Source organism: Meles meles, chromosome X (genome assembly GCF_922984935.1).
Source record: "Meles meles chromosome X, mMelMel3.1 paternal haplotype, whole genome shotgun sequence".
NCBI classification, from domain to species: Eukaryota; Metazoa; Chordata; class Mammalia; order Carnivora; family Mustelidae; genus Meles; species Meles meles.
Window position 1 is genome coordinate 94415649 of NC_060087.1, and position 17463 is coordinate 94433111.

Below are 17463 nucleotides of genomic sequence, written 5' to 3' on the forward strand. Positions count from 1 at the left end.
TGGAAGTTCATAAAAGTTCATAAAACGAGATTCAATTTTCTCCTTTGGCTCTTTGCAAATGTGTTGGATAAATGAGCTTGGGTTGAGTATGTTGGGAGTTCAGTCATCTCTCCTGCCTCCCTAGCTAGGACTACGCATGGAGTGCTGTCAAGAGCTTTTCATGGCTGTAGCTCTTTCTTTTTAATAAATCAACCACAAGAAATGCTTAACTCCGTGCTAGGGAACACAGAGGAAGAAGGTGTTCCTTTTCCAGTTAAAGAAGCAAGACCCATGAAACAATGGAAAATACAAGAAAATATTTAAATGTTGGACTCTATAAACCAGACTACTAAGCCCTGAAAGTGGTCCAAGAAGGAGCTCAAGGAGGACTTGAGTTATTGGGTCAGGCTCTTTTGAAGGGGTACAACTCAGGCTGGGCTCTTGAAAGATGGGTAGGGTCAAAATCCATAGAAGAGAGGAGGGAAGCTATTCCAAGCTTGTGGAGGGAAGCTATTCCAAGCTTGTAAGAGCTAAGAGAGGCACAAAACAGGAATGAAAGTGGGAAGGAACATGGCATATTTTAGGACAAAGAGAACAGCCAGCCTGGAGTAGAAGGTGTGTGTGGGTTGGTGTCAGAGAAATGAGGATGAGTAGTAGGTTCAGGGAGGGTAAGCTTGCTTTATAGAGTGCCTTTAAAAACAATCTGTGGACATTGGATAATGTGCTAAGACATGGTGGGCACTGACCAACACGACCAAGTAGTTCTGTAAGAAGAAAAGCCTGGACTAGAGTAGTATGCACATGTACAATGGAGGAAGGACAGTTATAGACACTCCTATAGCCCGAGGTGGCCAGTTTCACGGGGAAAGCAGAAGTCAAGGATCCTAGGAGTTTAAGACTGCCATTAGCTATGTCCCTAAACTTTGAGTCCCTCCTTTCTCACAGGCAGTGAAAAGGAATGTGGTGTGTGTTGAGGCTGGAGAGACAGTCCGAGGAGTCTTCTTTCACTTCCCTCACAAGGTCGACCCCTCTTCATTACTGGCTCTTCCAACCCCTTTCCCTATAGCATGTCGCACAGTTGCCATTTCTTATTTACTTGTGTCATTATTTGATAAATGTGTCTTCTGCACTACAATCCACTAGGCGAGGTCCCCTGTTTGTTTCGTTCACTATTGTATCTCCAGCACCCACACAGCACTGGGTACTTGGTGGGTGCTCCAGAAGGGTGAAGAAGGGTGAAAGAAGGTAGGTATTTCTGCTTTTTCAGCCTATAGGGAGCAGTGGGACAAAGGTGTCCCCTGCTGATTCTGAGCAGGTAGGCTGAGGCCATAACGGGAAGAGCTGGGCCGTGTGGTTACTCTTCTAGGATTATGTGCCAATATGTCAAGCATGTTCTCTCTCCATCTCTATTCCCTTGTCTTAGGAGAGGTCCCTTGTTGTGTTCCCATGAATGGCTCCCACCAGGGAGTGTAAGAGTTTGGGACTCTAGAGCCAGGTTGGCAAGGTTCAAATTCTAGCTCTGCCACTCACTGCCACGTATCCTTGGGCCAATCACGTAACTTCCCTTCCTCAGTCTCCTTATCTGTAAAATGGGCTTAATAATTGTTTTAACTTTGTTGGGAGGATTAAATGAGGTTATCACACACATCAGTGCATAGACCACTGCCTGCCACAGAGTTAAGTACTACATATGTACACTGTCTAATCAGGTTTGGCTCTTAATACAGCCAAAAGCCTACCTCCCCCCCAAAACCTCTCCTTTGTCTAGAGTCCAAGTACATAGCCTTCCCCTTTCCTTTGGCAAGATAGGCAGGAGACAGGAAACAGAAATGATAAGTGGTAGAGGGAAGCAGGAGGGGGTGGGTTTGGGTTTGAGGCCTGCCTGCCCAGAATATGGCAGTCATACAAGATTTTTCTTCTGATTAAGTTTCCCTTCAGGTTCCAGCAGCTGTTTGCATGCCACTTCCAGTCCAGATGAGATTTGCTCAAGTTCCAGCAAGGACATGCCCCCTGTCAATGCCCTCTTGACCTGCCTCAAGCCTCAAGGACAGGTCAAAATCCCTGAGGCTGGGGTTGAGATCCAGTCTTCGGCTAACATTGCCACATGACCCAGGAAGAGAGACACGTACCCGTGTCTGGGGAAGGCACAGAGAGCCGGTTTCCGTGCGGCCCTTTATGTGAACGTATGCAAGTTCAGCACTCAAAAGGTTATTTCTTCTGCAGTATTTTTCCTGCAGTTAGGGTGGTCAGCATAGGGGAGAAGGTTGTCTGCATTCCCTGCTGTGTGAGTAATATGCTTATGCAAGACAGACCTTTGTAAAAACATCGTTTCAGCAGGAAAAAAAATAACAAGGTGCTTCCAAAATTAGCACTTCAAAGGAGATTCAATCACATTCTACACAACTGAAAGATGTAAAGAAATTAGGGGCAGAGAGAAAAGCATCAGTTTTATGAAAGCGGAGGACTGAGCCTTCACAGGGAAAGATGAAAGCAAAGGATTTATTTTGGCTGGAGGAGAGATCGCAGAGAAAGAACTTCGCGAACTGGCAGGTGTGTGAAGGGACCGCGCATGATCAGTCGGAGCTCGCTTTTATGTGTCACTTCTAAGGGCATCATAAAAGGAAAGAAATTTGAACTGTGACAAGGGTCGTGTTGAGAAGATGGCGATTCTCAGGATCTGTTAACACAAGAGGGATGAGAAATGAAGTTCTATGTGTGGAGATTAAGTAAAGAAAAGAAGGCAAGACTATCAGACATAGAGGAGAGGGTGCAATCGTATTAACCCCGGGCTAATAAATACAATAATATTATATATGAAATATAATCATTGTCTCATATGAAGCAATAAGTCGTATAAGACTTTCCCCTAGGTCTCCACATCATCTCGGTTAATTTTTACAACCTTTCCATGGGTGACACTTACTATAATCTCCATTTTCAGGGCTGAAAAGAAGCAAAAAAAACAAAGTTCTATGGGGACAAGCAGATTGCCCAAGGTAACATCACTAGTAGGCAGGAGCTCCATAACATAAAATCTGAGTCCTTGTGGCTTCAGGGTCTATGTCTGCTGCCCCACACATGTCTCCCAGAGGCAATAACACGTCTTTTGGCAGTTTCCTTTCTCTTACGAATTGTTTTTCAGTTTAGATTTCTCATCGTATCCTTTTCCCCAAACAAAGTAACCTCAGCCCGACAACTGGATTATAGCAACTGGATTGTTAAGCAAGCAACTACGAACACCTCAGCTCTGTACAGACTCTCTTCCCTTCGGAGCAGACTCAAATGACATTGGGGCAAAGATAGGTAGGGAGATGAGGAACAAAATACCCATCTTTTCTGGCTTAAATGTCATAGCTGTACTGGTGTACAGACACACACACTGTGAGAAAGCAGGAGAGAAAGATCCAGGGTCTTCTTGGAGCACAAACCAAATCAGGCTGTGGCTAAATCCACACTGGCTTGTGAGGACCTCTGGAAAGAGCATAGGAAAAGGGATGAGCATACACTGGTACTCGGAACAAGGTCATTTCTTCCTGTTTTTTTTTTTTTTTTAAGATTTTATTTATTTATTTGGCAGAGAGACAGAGAACGCGAGCAAGTGGGCACATGCAAGCAAAGGGAGCAGCAGGCAGAGGGATAAGGGGAAGAAGGCTCCCAGCTGAGCAGGCAGTCCAATGTGGGGCTCGATCCCAGGACCCTGGGATCATGACCTAAGCCGAAGGCAGAAGCTTAACCGACTGAGCCACTCAGGTGCCCCAAGTTCATTTCTTCCTAGAAGAAATATTACTTACAGTGTCCTGAAAGGCAATGGGGGAGGAAAAACCAGTTGGGGATCAGAAATGACACCGTGTAATTTCCTACTGACCATGAACGAATGGACAGCAAGCACCACCCTTACCATAGTCTATTGGTAATTCAGAGGCAGAAAACACAGGAATAATATCATATGTTAGTTGTATCTAACTCAAACTATAACTGCAGTATTTCCAAGTTAGCATGCATTCATTCAAAGAATGCTTACTCTGGACCTAGACAGAGCAGGGAGGGAGAAGAAAAGACGAACCAGGAATAGTTCCTGCCTTAAGGAGCTCAGAATTGCTATGGAGAGTAAGACATGGGTACACATAATAACTTTTTTTTTAAAAAGGTAACAAAGTGATTAATGCTACAGGAGCAGCACCCAGTAAAGGCTGAGGGGTCTCAGAAAGGAAGGAGGTTTACTCCTAACTTACAGGATTAAAAAAAACAAAACACTTTCAGAGGAGGTGGCAGATGGGCTGGTCTTTGGATAAGCAGGATAAACAGGAAATCAGGCTGGAGAAATGAGGGATGGCAGAGGGAAGGCAGAGAAGAGAGAAAGGCCTTCCATCTAGTATTTATCATAAAGCACCCAGAGGACCACCTGTGTCAGAATCTGTGGAGGCTCTGTTTGAGCTCTGTCTTGAGAAACTGCAGGATTTCCAAAGGCAGAGATGGAAGGGAAAGGCTTTTCCAGAAAGAGGCAATGTTCCCTCCTCTAAGGTCTAGCTGTACATGTGCAGTTCTTAAATAGGCAGTCATTTTGTTCCCTTGACCTCCCAGTTCCTTCCCATGAAATGGCTGTCACACATTCGTCTCAAAGTTGGTTGCTCAATGGTTGGAAGTAGACACTCTCACCATTCAGAGTGTGACATTTGTTACCTTTCTATTGTTTCCAGGATTCAGACTTTTAATATGCTAAATTTAAGTGCACTAAAATCCAACAGAAACCACTATTCGGGGCTGCCTCCAGTCATCCATTTGGTCTCAGGAATGGATTTTCAAAGAGGAATCTATGGACCATCAGCCTCTGAGTGGACAGTGGGGCCTGCTGACATGTACATCCCAGGACCCTACCCCAAAGCTGTTGAATCACTCAACTGTTGTCTGAGGCTCTGAAAGTTCTCCAGGTGATTTTGAAGCACACTACAGTTGGAGAAATCTTGAGGGGGTAGAGTGAAGACACAAAGACAAGAGAGCACAGCGACACTGGGAGTGGAACCCGAGGTGTGTGAATGGAAGAATGTGGGCCTAGAAAGCTAAGTTGAAGCTACTGGATAGAAGGCCTTCACTGTCTGAGGCAGGGGTTGGTGTGTACGCCTGGCAACAGGGAGCCATTCTTTTCAGCAGCAGAGTAAAGTGGGGAAGAGCCTGGCATCTGGACTCACTGGCTACATAACCTTGAACAAGGCTATTAACTTCTCTCTGCCTCAGTTTCATCATCCATAAAATGGGAATACTCATCATAGTTATCACACAGGGTCATTACAGGAGTAAATGAGTTAATGTCCATAAAGTATTTAGAACTGCGACTGGTGGGGTGTCCAGGTGGCTCAGGAGGTTGAGTGCCCGAATCTTGATTTCCGCTCAGGTTATGATCTCAGGGTCATGAGATCAAGCTCCACATTGGGCTCCACACTGAGTGTGGAGCCTGCTTAGGATTCCCTCTCTCTCCCCCTCTGCCCCTCCCCGCACCCATCCCACTTGCATGCTCACACACTCTCTCTCTCTCTCAAGAAAAAAAAAAACAAACAACTGACTGGCCTTAGTAGTACAGTATGTATCAGCACAAATACTTTTTTTTTTTTTTAAAGTAAGCTCTATCCCAACATGGGAATTGAACTCATGACAACGAGATCAAGAGTCACATGCTCTAGCAACTGAGTCAGCCAGGTGCCCCAGCACAAAGACTTCTGAATAGAGGTGTAGTATGGTTACGGCTATCTTTCTGCAAGATGAAGCTAGCAGTAGTGTACAGGAGTCATCTACCTATCCCCTTTCAGTAAATCCTATCATTCCCCGCCCTCAACTCAGTGCTTCTCAACTTTGGCTGCACATTGAAATCACCTCCCTCACACTCCACCCCCAGCCTGAACATAAATCTATCAAGGTAATTCCAGTAAGCACCCATGGTAAAAAATCAATGCCCTAAATATATTTCAGATTGGTCTGTTTCTCATTCTGGGGTCCTATAGAACTGAACATACTGCTCATGATTATCCAGCTAGAAAGTAGCAGGACTGGGGTTAGAGCCAAGGCAGCCTGGTTCCAGAGGCTCCAGTTTGAACCACTATTCTCTACTGTGTCTCCAAAACAGGCACCTGCCCTCTCACATAAAACAGGCTACAACACTCCCCTTCTTCCTGGCCTCTCCCCTGGCTTTGCTGCCTCCCTCTAATCAAGTGTAGATGCAACAGCCAATGAGGTCTTTTAAAACATCCACTGGTTCATGTTATGCCCAGCTCACAACTTTCCAGCAGCTTCCCAAGGTACTTAGAAACTGAATACAAATTCCAGCCCACAGCTTTGAAGGTCCTATATGGTCTGAGCTCGGTTCCCTTTTCCAGCCTCATCTCCAGCCAGGGCTGACTACAATCACTACAGGCCAGCTACGGATCCTCAGATGCCTCGAATGCTCTGAGCTCTTCCTTGTGTAAGACCCCGGAATTTTCTTTTCTTCTGCCCGGAATGCTCTCCCACCAGGAGTTTTGCATGGATGGCTCTTTTTCATCTTCCAAGTCTGAGCATAAATGTCACTCAGAGAGGCCTTCCCAACCACCTGATCTAAATGCTGTCCTTATTTCCTATCTTATTTCCTATCTTAGTCCTTTATTTTCTTCATAGCACTGACACTGTTCCAATTTTTTTTTAAGATTTATTTATTTATTTATTTGACATAGAGAGATCACAAGTAGATAGAGAGGCAGGCAGAGAGAGAGAGAGGGAAGCAGGCTCCCTGCCGAGCAGAGAGCCCGATGCGGGGCTCGATCCCAGGACTCTGAGATCATGACCTGAGCCGAAGGCAGCGGCTTTAACCCACGGAGCCACCCAGGTGCCCGACACTGTTCCAATTTTTATTTGTTTGTTTATCATTGGCCTTCTCTGGTAGAATTTGAGCTCCATAAGAGCAAAGAAACAATCTTTGCTGCTATGCATGCCACGTACGGTTGTAGAGGGTACTGCACAAATTTGCTGCACTGAAGGGGGTGCATTCACAAGGATTTTCTGACAAATGGTGGTAAAGTCTCTAAAGTAAAAGGACTCTCTTTGTAACTTGCATAAAGATGCAATATAGTCTGACAGTGCCCTGTATGTTTACTCTACTTGCCAATATGTATCTAGCTTCTGGCACAGAGCTGAACTTAGAGTAGATGTTCAATAAATATGTTGTTTGGATGGAAGGAAAGAAGACAAATTAGAATACTGCTAGAGGGCAAGCCAGAAAGGAGAGGGATATAGAAGACAACTGATAGATTTAGTAATTTGAGAAGAGGAAATAAAAGAGAAATGAAAGGTGATTATTCTTGATCTTAGACAGAAAACAAATGGCACCATTATTAAAGATAATGGAAACCAAATAAGAAAACACTAGCTTGAGAAAACATCGGTGACATTTGGGCTATAATTTGAGAAGATGATGCCTTCTGCCTTCCATTTTGCTTTTCCTGAGTTTGTCACTGTTTGACTGTGGGGCTTTAAAGAATCTATCCAATTTTGAGGTTTTAAAGACTTTACCTAATTTGCCCTGCACAGTCTCCAAAACATCAGGGCTTTGCAAAGCCCGTTCTTCCTGTTAAGGTTGTGAATGGAAATGGCTTGAGTGTCACACGACAGTAACATGGAGGCCTGGCTAGAAGGGATTAAGGCAGAAGTGACACAGGCACTCACTTTCTCCATAAATGATGCTCACTCTTTCTCTCCTGCCACACACCAGGGCAATTTCTTTCAGGTAGTGGCCCTTAAAATCAGTGTTTCCTTCCTCCCTTTGGTGAATGGACTTAGCTTCCCCCCAACTCTGGCTAAAATCTAAGGCGACCATGGAAAAATTCCCTTGCTTATGACACTGGCCAGGCATTTCCTTCTCCTCTAAGTCCTGCTATCCAGTATGGCAACATCCCTCTGTCTTCGGATCTGGGACACATACCTCTGCACATCCGGCAACAGGAATCAGGGACGGAGACTGGGAACGCACAGGTTAACTTGGGGCAAGTCTTAAGACCACAGTACACATTCCCCTCCTGCCAAGGAAAAACAGAATTAAAGGTCAGGGGGACCTGGGAATAAGTGTAAAGGCTTCTTAGCTCAGGACCTGGGATGAGTAGGGACTTGAAACATGGCACTCCTTCCCAGTGTTCTCCCATGGTTAGTTCTAGACAATTCCTAAATGTTATTATGCAGTATTTTCTTCTGTTTACTATTTCTTCATGCCAGAGACTATGTTACTGAAGAGTTGGCCATTCTTATTGGGCATCCTCATCCAAGATGGTACAAAGCGGTCCATGTAAGGGCCTGCCAAACCCCCAAAAAGGTCTTTTTCCTCTTTTTTCTGTTCATTGTATCCTCTGGTCCCCAACACACCCCAGCTGGATATTGGGATCTCAGGGAATGCAGATCTGCATGAAAGCCACCTTTTATAATGCTCCAAACCAGGGAGATGAGCTCTCTGGGGTAATACAAAACAATACAAGATGATCTGAACGGACAGTTCCGTTCAGCACAAGGCAAGGGAGAAGAGCAAATTTACCTGCTATGTCCGTCTTTACATAGTTTCCACTCCCTAAATTTCTATGTTCCAAACATCATTCCTTAAACCTCGTTTTTTTTTTTTAAATATCTTATTCATTTATTTGAGAGAGAGAGAGAGAGAGAAAGAGAGAGAGCACGAACGCGCAGAGAGGCAGAAGGAGAGGAAGAAGCAGTCTCCCTGCTCAGCAGGGAGCCCAACACCACAGGGCTCGATGCCAGGACCCTGAGATCAGGACCTGAGCCAAATGCAGATGCTCAACCATTGAAGCCACCCAGGTGCCCCTAAATCTTGTTCTTAGAAAGATATTACTCTGGGGCTAGAAAGGTCCCTGAAAAGTCATTAGTAAGGGAAGGCCACAACCAAATTCTCCCAAACTACCGAGATACCATATTGTTACTGAAAGTCACCAAGGGAAGAGATTCTAGAACTTCCCTCTGCATGCAATCCAGTGTTTAATACCCTTACAAGCAAAAAAGTTCCTACATTGAACTTCATTCCCTCACACTTCAGTTGAAACAGCCATTTTATTCCATTTTCTGGTTCCACCTCTTACATTTTCTGGACTGCACAATTCCATGAAGATATAATCAATATACTTTATTCCTAAGGTATATAATGTTCTTCTGACAGTTTAGGTCAGAGGAATAATCATGTTTTGCTGAGAGATTTCTCACTGCAGGGCATTAGGGGCAAACTGATTGGGAGAATACATCAGATGGGAACCAAGAGATAGCCCCATTTTTTTGTGAATTGGGCTGAGTGGCCCTAGATGGCACCAATGGCTTTTCTGCCCCTAGCATCTCCAAGGCATCAAACAGTTGAGTTCTTCTGATGAAGGCTTTGCTGGGGTCACCATTGTTAAAAGGAGGACAGATCAAGACCATCAGCTCATGTTTGTGCATTTAAACAGTTCTAACATTTTAATAAAGACCAGGATATGACTGGGTCTGATTTCTTTCACATAGGTCAGGATTGTTCAGGGCTCATGAAAATCAGGGAGTCTGGATTGACAGGATTAGGATTTAAATTAGGATTTAAATGCAATTCACCTTGGGGTGTCCTGGGTGGCTGAGTCGGTTGACCATCCAACTCTTGCCTTCGGCTCAGGTCATGATCTCACGGTTCATGAGATCGAGCCCTAAGTTGGGCTCCATGCTCACCGGGGAGTCGGCTTGAGATTCCTTCATTCTCCCTCTGCCCCTGCCCCTGCTTGCTCTCTTTCTCTCTCTCTCCAATAAATCAATTAATCTTTTAAAAAAATAAATGCAATTTGTCTTCCTTCCAAACACCTTGTAGTGTAGGCTCCAAGTACAAGTGTAAGTACAGGAGGAGCTCTGGTGTTGGGGTAGGGCTAGCAGGGACATTAAGACACCAGGTCTTACCGAACAGCTGCACTGGGTACACTGATTGGGTTGCCGGTTCTGAAAGAGCCCTTCAGCCACGAACAGCTCACCGTGTTGGTAAGTGGTCCCGTTGTACTCACACGACTTGCTGGTCACCTTATTGTTCGCTGGTGGTAGGGAATCTTCTGGGACAGGGTGGAGAAAAACCATACCGAGTATTGGCTTCACTGCAAAGAATTTCATAAATCCCAACAACAGATGGGGCTGTACCACACAGAGGGAGTTAAAAGATAATCCCCGATTCAGTGGCTGAATGGCAATGGGCATGACCATCCATCTACTCTTTCATTTGCTGAGCATTTATTGAGCACCTATTGTGTGCCAGGTACTGTGATTGACATGAGAGAGAAATCAGAGAAGGACAAGGACCCTGCATTCATGGAGCTAAGAGACCAGGTGAATGACATGTTAACTTGCTCGCAAGGACGGAGTCCTTTCAGAAGAGGAACCATCTATTATAATTGCCTTTGTAACTTTACCCCCTCTCATGTTTCATATCGCTTGCCGTGTGCTTGTATGCTTATTCTGGCCTCTGGAGTCCTTGCTTTTTTTTTTTTAATGAAATATGGTTGACATAAATAGTCTTTGCTTATTTTTAATTCCATCACTAAGCTCACCCTCTCCTCCCACTCTTTTTTTTTTTAAAGATTTTATTTATTTATTTGATAGACAGAGATCACAAGTAGGCAGAGAGGCAGGCACGGGAGGGGGTGGGGAGCAGCCTCCCCACTAAGCAGAGAGCCTGATGTGGGGCTCAATCCCAGGACCCTGGGATCATGACCTGAGCCAAAGGCAGAGGCTTTAACCCACTGAGCCACCCTGGCACCCCTCCTCCCACTCTTTTCCACCTGCTGAAGTCCTGTCTGATTTTGAAGGCTCAGGAAATGTCCCTTTTCCTCTATGAAGTATTCCCTAACAGCTCCAGCCCACGACCTGGCCCTCTCCAGACATGTGATTTCTGAAATACACAATCCAGCACTTGAATGTTACTGTAACTCCCATTTGTGACTTAGAGCCGCCTAGCCAACAATTTATGAAGAGATTTCACATACGTTTTTATAAGGAAGCCTCATAACAACCCTATCAACCAAGTAAATCAGATCCTTAACTCCACTTTTCACTTGAGGATAACAAGACTCAGAGGTTGACTTTTCTGAAGTCCCAGATGTAGTAAGTGATGACCCCAAATTCCATCTTCTTTCTGTCAACCTAGGTACACATGTGTATGTCCTGCTTTTTAAGGACTGGGTTGCTGCCTTATAGAGTTCCTCTTCTCTGTGGTGTCTAATGCAGGATTGTCATGGAGCAAAACATTAATGCACCAATGCATTTGATGAGTTGATTCTAATCAACGGTCTCAAGATGTCTTTTTACACACTCACACATGCACACACACACCCAGCAATGAACAAGCCCCCAGATTAAACACAACGTGGATGTATAAACTAACAATAGATATAAATGGGGCTTGGAAAGTGCCCGCTGTAGAACAGCAGAAAAAGAGAAATCAAGGGAGTTGTGTGTTTCATTAGGGGAAGGCTTAGACAGTTAGACCATCCTTTCTTTCCCATCAGTCAAAAGTATAATGCAAATGAGTCCATCTTATGGGTTAGTTATACCTCAATACAATCATTTAAAACAACAGAATGATGCTCTGGTTTCTCTTGAGATTATATAAATCTTTCATTTTTTGAAAAAAACAATGAAATTATTGTTAGGATTTAGGTGAAAATTATAAAGGCTAATGGTAATAGTAGTAATAATAATAATAGTTCACATTTACTGAGCCCTAATTAATATACAAGGTATAATGGTGAATGATTTTCTGTACATGATTACATTGGCTTTTACTAGTAACATTCTGAAATGGACACAATTATGCCCATTTTGCTGATGGGAAAACTAAAGCTTAAGAAACTAACTGTCTTGCCCCAGGTCTCACAATTAGCGAGCTTCGGTAACATCAACATCTGAACTGATGTCTGACTGATTCTAGAATCTTCCATCCTTCCCACTATCAAGGAGGGTGTTAATCATATTAAACCTGTAACAAGGGAGGGACCGGGTTTAATTTAAAAACCAAAACCAATGGAACATGAAGGCTGAGTTGTCCCCCTAGAATGTTTTGGCCTACAATACCCAGAAAACTGATATCACATTTACTCTGTCTCCACCAATTTGCATAACTAACTCAATTCTATACTTTGCTATGTAAATTGATCTAGCTGTGAGTTCTGAGTAACTCATTCCTTGGGTGTTAGCTAAATATTAATGACTCCTCACAGAATACAAAAGTTATTCTTCTTAAAAAGAAGACTTAGGGGCACCTGGGTGGTTCCATCGGTTAAGAGTCTGACTCTTGATTTCAGCTCAGGTTATGATCTCAAGGTGGTGAGATATAGCCCCACGCTCAGCAGGAAATCTGCTTGATATTCTCTCTCTCCTTTTCCCTCTGCCACTCCCCTCACTTGCATATTCTCTCTCAAATAAATAAATCCTAAACAAAAGAAAAAAAAAAGAAGTCTTAGCCTCTAGAGCATGTTTAACTTATACCGGTTGACCCTAAGTGTCTGTTCCAGCCCACAGGTACACACAACCAGGCAGCTGCAGCTGGTACACAGGAGTAAAACTCACCAGAGAAAGGACAGGGGCAGGCCCATTCACCCCTCTGGGCTCTAATTATACCAAATCTCAGTATTTTGTGGTGAAGGAAAACTGGGATGACTTACAAAAGAATATCAGCCATGATTCTTACAGGAGTTGACAGATCTTTGGAATGCCAAAAGAAAAAAAGAAGGTTGGAATTATTTTGCTACAGAAGAATGTGGACTGATTTTTGAAATGGGCCTTCTACCAAGGGATCAACGGGGAAGCAACTGCAGGGTGAGGTTTTCCAGTAGAATCATGACCTTGAGAGTCTTTCTTGCAACAGTCTTCAGAGTAGCCTGGCATAAAGTCTATTAATCTACCCAACAGGAGATGGGAAGAAAGCAAAAGAGAGAAAGACAAAACAGAATCAAAGAAAAAGAAACCAATTATGAGCGCTTACCGCTAGTTTTACACAATACATTTATCTTAATATCTTTCCATTTACTCTTATTTCATTCTTTTAATAACTCTAATAGAGTGGTGAGAGAATTACAGAAATGAGGCTATTGATATCCCAAAAGATTTGGCCCAAGCCACCCAGATATTAAACAGGAAAGCCAACTCAGAAATAGTTTTCCTGTCTTGAAGTTTGTGCTTTTTACAGAGTGGGTGTTACACACTGGCAGATGGAAAGCAAATGAAATCCATACCTGGAAGAGATATCTGTGTTTCCATGTTTACTGCATCCCATGCTCATTGCAGCATTATTCACAATAACCAAGGTAAAGAAAAAGGCTAAGTGTCAGTCAGTCAATGAGTAAAGAAACAGCGGTACATACATACAAGGGAATATTATTCAACCTTAAAAAAGACATCTCGCCACTTACAACAACATGACTGAACCTGGAGGACGTTATGCTAAGTGAAATAAGGCAGATACAGAAAGAAAAAAATTGTATGGTCACATTTTTTGTGAAATCTAAAAACACATTGAATATATAGAAGCAGAGAGTAGACTGTTTCCTTTGCTGTGCAAAAGCTTTTGATCTTTAACAAAACCAAAAGACAACTGACAGAATGGGAGAAGATACTTGCAAACAACATATCAGAAAAAGGGCTAGTATCCAAAATCTATAAAGAACTTATCAAACTCAACACCCAAAGAACAAATAATCCAATCAAGAAATGGGCAGAGGACATGAACAGACATTTCTGCAAAGAAGACATGGCCAACAGACACATGAAAAAGTGCTCCACATTACTCGGTATCAGGGAAGTACAAATCAAAGCCACAATGAGATGCCACCTCACACCAGTCAGAATGGCTAAAATTAACAAGTCAGGAAATGACAGATGCTGGCGAGGATGTGGATAAAGGGGAACCCTCCTACACTGTTGGTGGGAATGCAAGCTGGTGCAACCACTCTGGAAAACAGCATGGAGGTTCCTCATAAAGTTGAAAATAGAGCTATCCTACAACCCAGCAATCACACTATTGGGTACTTACCCTAAAGATACAAATGAAGTGATCTGAAGCAGCACATACACCCGAATGTTTATAGCAGCAATGTCTACAATAGCCAAACTATAGAAAGGACCTAGATGTCCATCAACAGATGAATGGATAAAGAAGATGGGGTATATATATATACAATGGAATACTATGCAGCCATCAAAAGAAATTAAATCTTGTCATTTGTGAGGAAGTGGTTGCAGGAACTAGAGGGTATTATGCTTAGCAAAATAAGTCAATCAGAGAAAGACAACTATCATATGATCTCCCTTATATGAGGAATTGGAGACGCAACGTGGGGGGTTTGGGGGGTAGGAAAAGAATAGATGAAACAAGATGGGATTGGGAGGGAGACAAACCATAAGTGACTCTTAATCTCACAAAACAAACTGAGGGTTGCTGGGGGGAGGGGGTCGAGAGAGGGGGGTGGGGTTATGGACATTGGGGAAGGTGTGTATTATGGTGAGTGCTGTGAAGTGCGTAAACCTGGCGATTCACAGACCTGTACCCCTGGGGCTAATAATTCATTATATGTTAATAAAAAATAAAAAATTATATTTAAAAAAAGAAGCAGAGAGTAGAACGGTGGTTACCCCCAGGACGGGGGAAATGGGGGAGATGTTGGTCAAAGTGTATAAAGTTGCAGTTACATAAGATGAATATGTCTAGAGATCTAATGTACAGCATGATAAGTATAATTAATAATACTAGATTGTATCCAGGACATTTGCTAAGAGAGATTTCAGGGGTTCTCCCTACAAAGTAAATGGTAACTATGTGAGGAGATGATGCGAATTAGCTTGACTTTAATAATCATTTCAATATATATAAATATGTATATCAAATCATTATGTTTTATACCTTAGACATATACAGTTTTTATTAAAGAAGAGATTATTTTCTTAAACTTGGAGGTAGGATCATGGAGTAAAAAACCCTAGGGTGGGTAACTACTTTCCCTAACCTTGTCAAGTCATTTTACCCCTTTGGGCCCCAGTTTTTCTATCTAAGAATGGGATGTATGGAATTGTTGAATCATTATATTGTACACCTGAAACTAATACAGCACTGTATGTTAATTATACCAGAATTAAACATACATATACATGAAAAAAGGCACCCCCGAACTTAGTGGATAAAAACCATAAAAACCCCAAATCACCATAATAATAAATTAATTAAATGGGCATGGACACAAATGCTAGCTGTACAGTAGAGTGGAACAGCAAGGCCCTTCCATTCCTAATTTAGAACACAAAGTAAAGAATGCACACTCCTGGAAATAAATAAGAAATAAGTAATTAAATTGGAGAAGTGACTTGTAATCTGCAGTTTTTTTGAATAAAAATGGGTAGTTGCTTCATTAAAAAAAAAACGGGCCATGAGACTCACATCTCCTCTTGCATCTTTAGAATGGACCAACACAGCATGCAGGGTGCCACCAGAGCAAAGAAGGCCACCTGGTATTCTACCCTCTCCCTTCCTAGATTTTCCAAGGTGGCTGGGCTTCTAACCAACTATTCCTGGAACACATTCGGTGTTCCTGGCTAAATACTGGAAGAAAATCAGTCCAAGGCAAACTGACCTCAGGGCCCCTCAGGGCAATGGTACTCTGAGGAGGAGTGGGACAAGGACATGGTGGGGTCAGCAGACAAGGGCGAAGCCATGTGACTACAGTTGTGCTGGGAAAAAAACTGTTCCTTCCACTCTCCCCCTCCTCATTAGGGATGGTCTCACATGTAGCAGAACTATGACTTCTGGGGGGCTTGGAAAAACGCTCCCCTATCCTCCATATCTCTCCCTTCCTTTGAACTCACTGGTGCCTAAAATGCCATCACTAGAAGTCCATTCCTTTGGGATAAATGGTTGCCTTTTGCAATCAGATTTTTATAATACCAGTATTTCTGTGAGAGGTTACACATGGTCCAGAACATCTCAGTATGAATAACTTTGCCACACTTTGTTTTGTTTTGTTTTTTTGCTCTCCAGAGAAACTGGCAAATTTTACCAAGAAGTCTGTGGTCCTATCCCACTTCCTTTGGTACACCATTCTCTCCCCTCCTGGCACTGGCCTTCTTCCCACCCTCCAGAACCCAAAATCCTCATGCTGGCCGCTGACTTCTCTACTCTCCTTACCCTCAAATTTCTATTTTCTTAGCAGGCCACTTCTTGGAAAGTCAGAAAGGCTGCTTGTATGTCAGGAGACAAATCAGCTCCCAGTGTTTATGAGAGAAATGCAAACCTCTCCAGTGCTTCCAGGGATCAGCTGCCAATCTCCTGGACTCCAAGTCCCTCCCTTCTCTTGCCCATCAATACTGTTACTTGGGTTCCTACTTGACACTTGGTGGCTGAGCCTGGTGCTAATGTTTCCAGTCTGGTTCTCAGTCAATCTACTGGTGTGGTCCTAGCACATCTGCAGACCATGTTGGAGGTGTGGTGGAGAGGGAATTTAGAGATGACGATAGAAGGCTTGAAGTAAGAGTTTGTCTTCCCTTTAATTCTGATGATACACACACATAACACAGAACCGTATAGTTCAAAGAGATTGACCCTAGATCTCAGAAACATGAGAACGAACAGCCCAAAGAAGGGGAAAGGAAAAAAGTCCTGAAATAGGGTGTTGCTTGTAGGCAGAGTTTTCTGCTCTGTCTCACAACAATGCAAACAAAAAGAATCGAAACTGGTCTCTGGGGTCTGCGAACATTAGGCACAAAACCCAGCTTTGGCATGTCTTTGATCTATGACCTTGTGAAGGTTACTTGATCTCTTTGTGCCTTGGTTTCCTTGTCTTCAAAATGAGAATGTCCTCTACCTTACAAGACTATGAGGTTTTAGAGATCACTTATTTTAAAAAGCCCCAAAGTATCCAGTACATAATAATGCCCACGGTAAATGGTAAGTGGTGTTGGTATAGAAAGAAGAACCACAGAAGAACATAGAAGGATTTCCTTGCTTCCATGGATAACTGGATAGTTAATTAAATGGCGATTGCTTTGTGCTTATGTGTATGGTAAGCGCTCTGGGGTTAACAACAGTTAAGAGACTATTTTCCTTTTTCCCCCCTTCTTCATTTAACATTTGCTTATGGGGGATTTGACTATACCCAGCACAAACAGGTCCTCAAGCTTACCTTGACAATAATTGGTACCTTGTTGGGTTGGAGCTGCAGAGGTAAGTAAGACATGACTCCAACTTCAAGGAGAATCCTGCTTTCACTGGAGGGGCTGGCATTAAAAGATGTTAACTGCTAACATACTTAGATAACTCATAAACATTGAGGCTGGGAGGCCAGATTATCACCAATTGCCAAACTACGTCAAATGGGAAGAAATGTCACCTGCATCACGAACAATTTAGGTTAGACACTAGAAAGTAATCCTTAACCATATTTCTCATTCCAAAATTCAGTTTGGAGAGTTTCTGTTGGAAAATAA

General features: G+C 43.1%; 1 protein-coding gene across 5 annotated transcripts in view; it reads right to left on the bottom strand.

Moving 5' to 3' along the window:
- CHRDL1 (chordin like 1) overlaps positions 1-17463 on the bottom strand; it is a 115195-nt gene that overhangs the window by 31815 nt on the left and 65917 nt on the right. For 2 of the 5 annotated variants that reach the window (XM_045996531.1, XM_045996528.1), the window contains exons 5-6: positions 9907-10049; positions 7922-8015 (exon numbers count right to left, since the gene is read on the bottom strand). The exons of 1 other annotated variant lie outside the window; for it this stretch is intronic. In XM_045996531.1, the coding sequence (XP_045852487.1) occupies positions 7922-8015; positions 9907-10049 (237 nt within the window). Of the gene's footprint in view, positions 1-7921; positions 8016-9906; positions 10053-17463 lie in introns of all 5 variants that reach the window. 2 more of the 5 variants (XM_045996530.1, XM_045996527.1) reach the window with 1 other exon arrangement.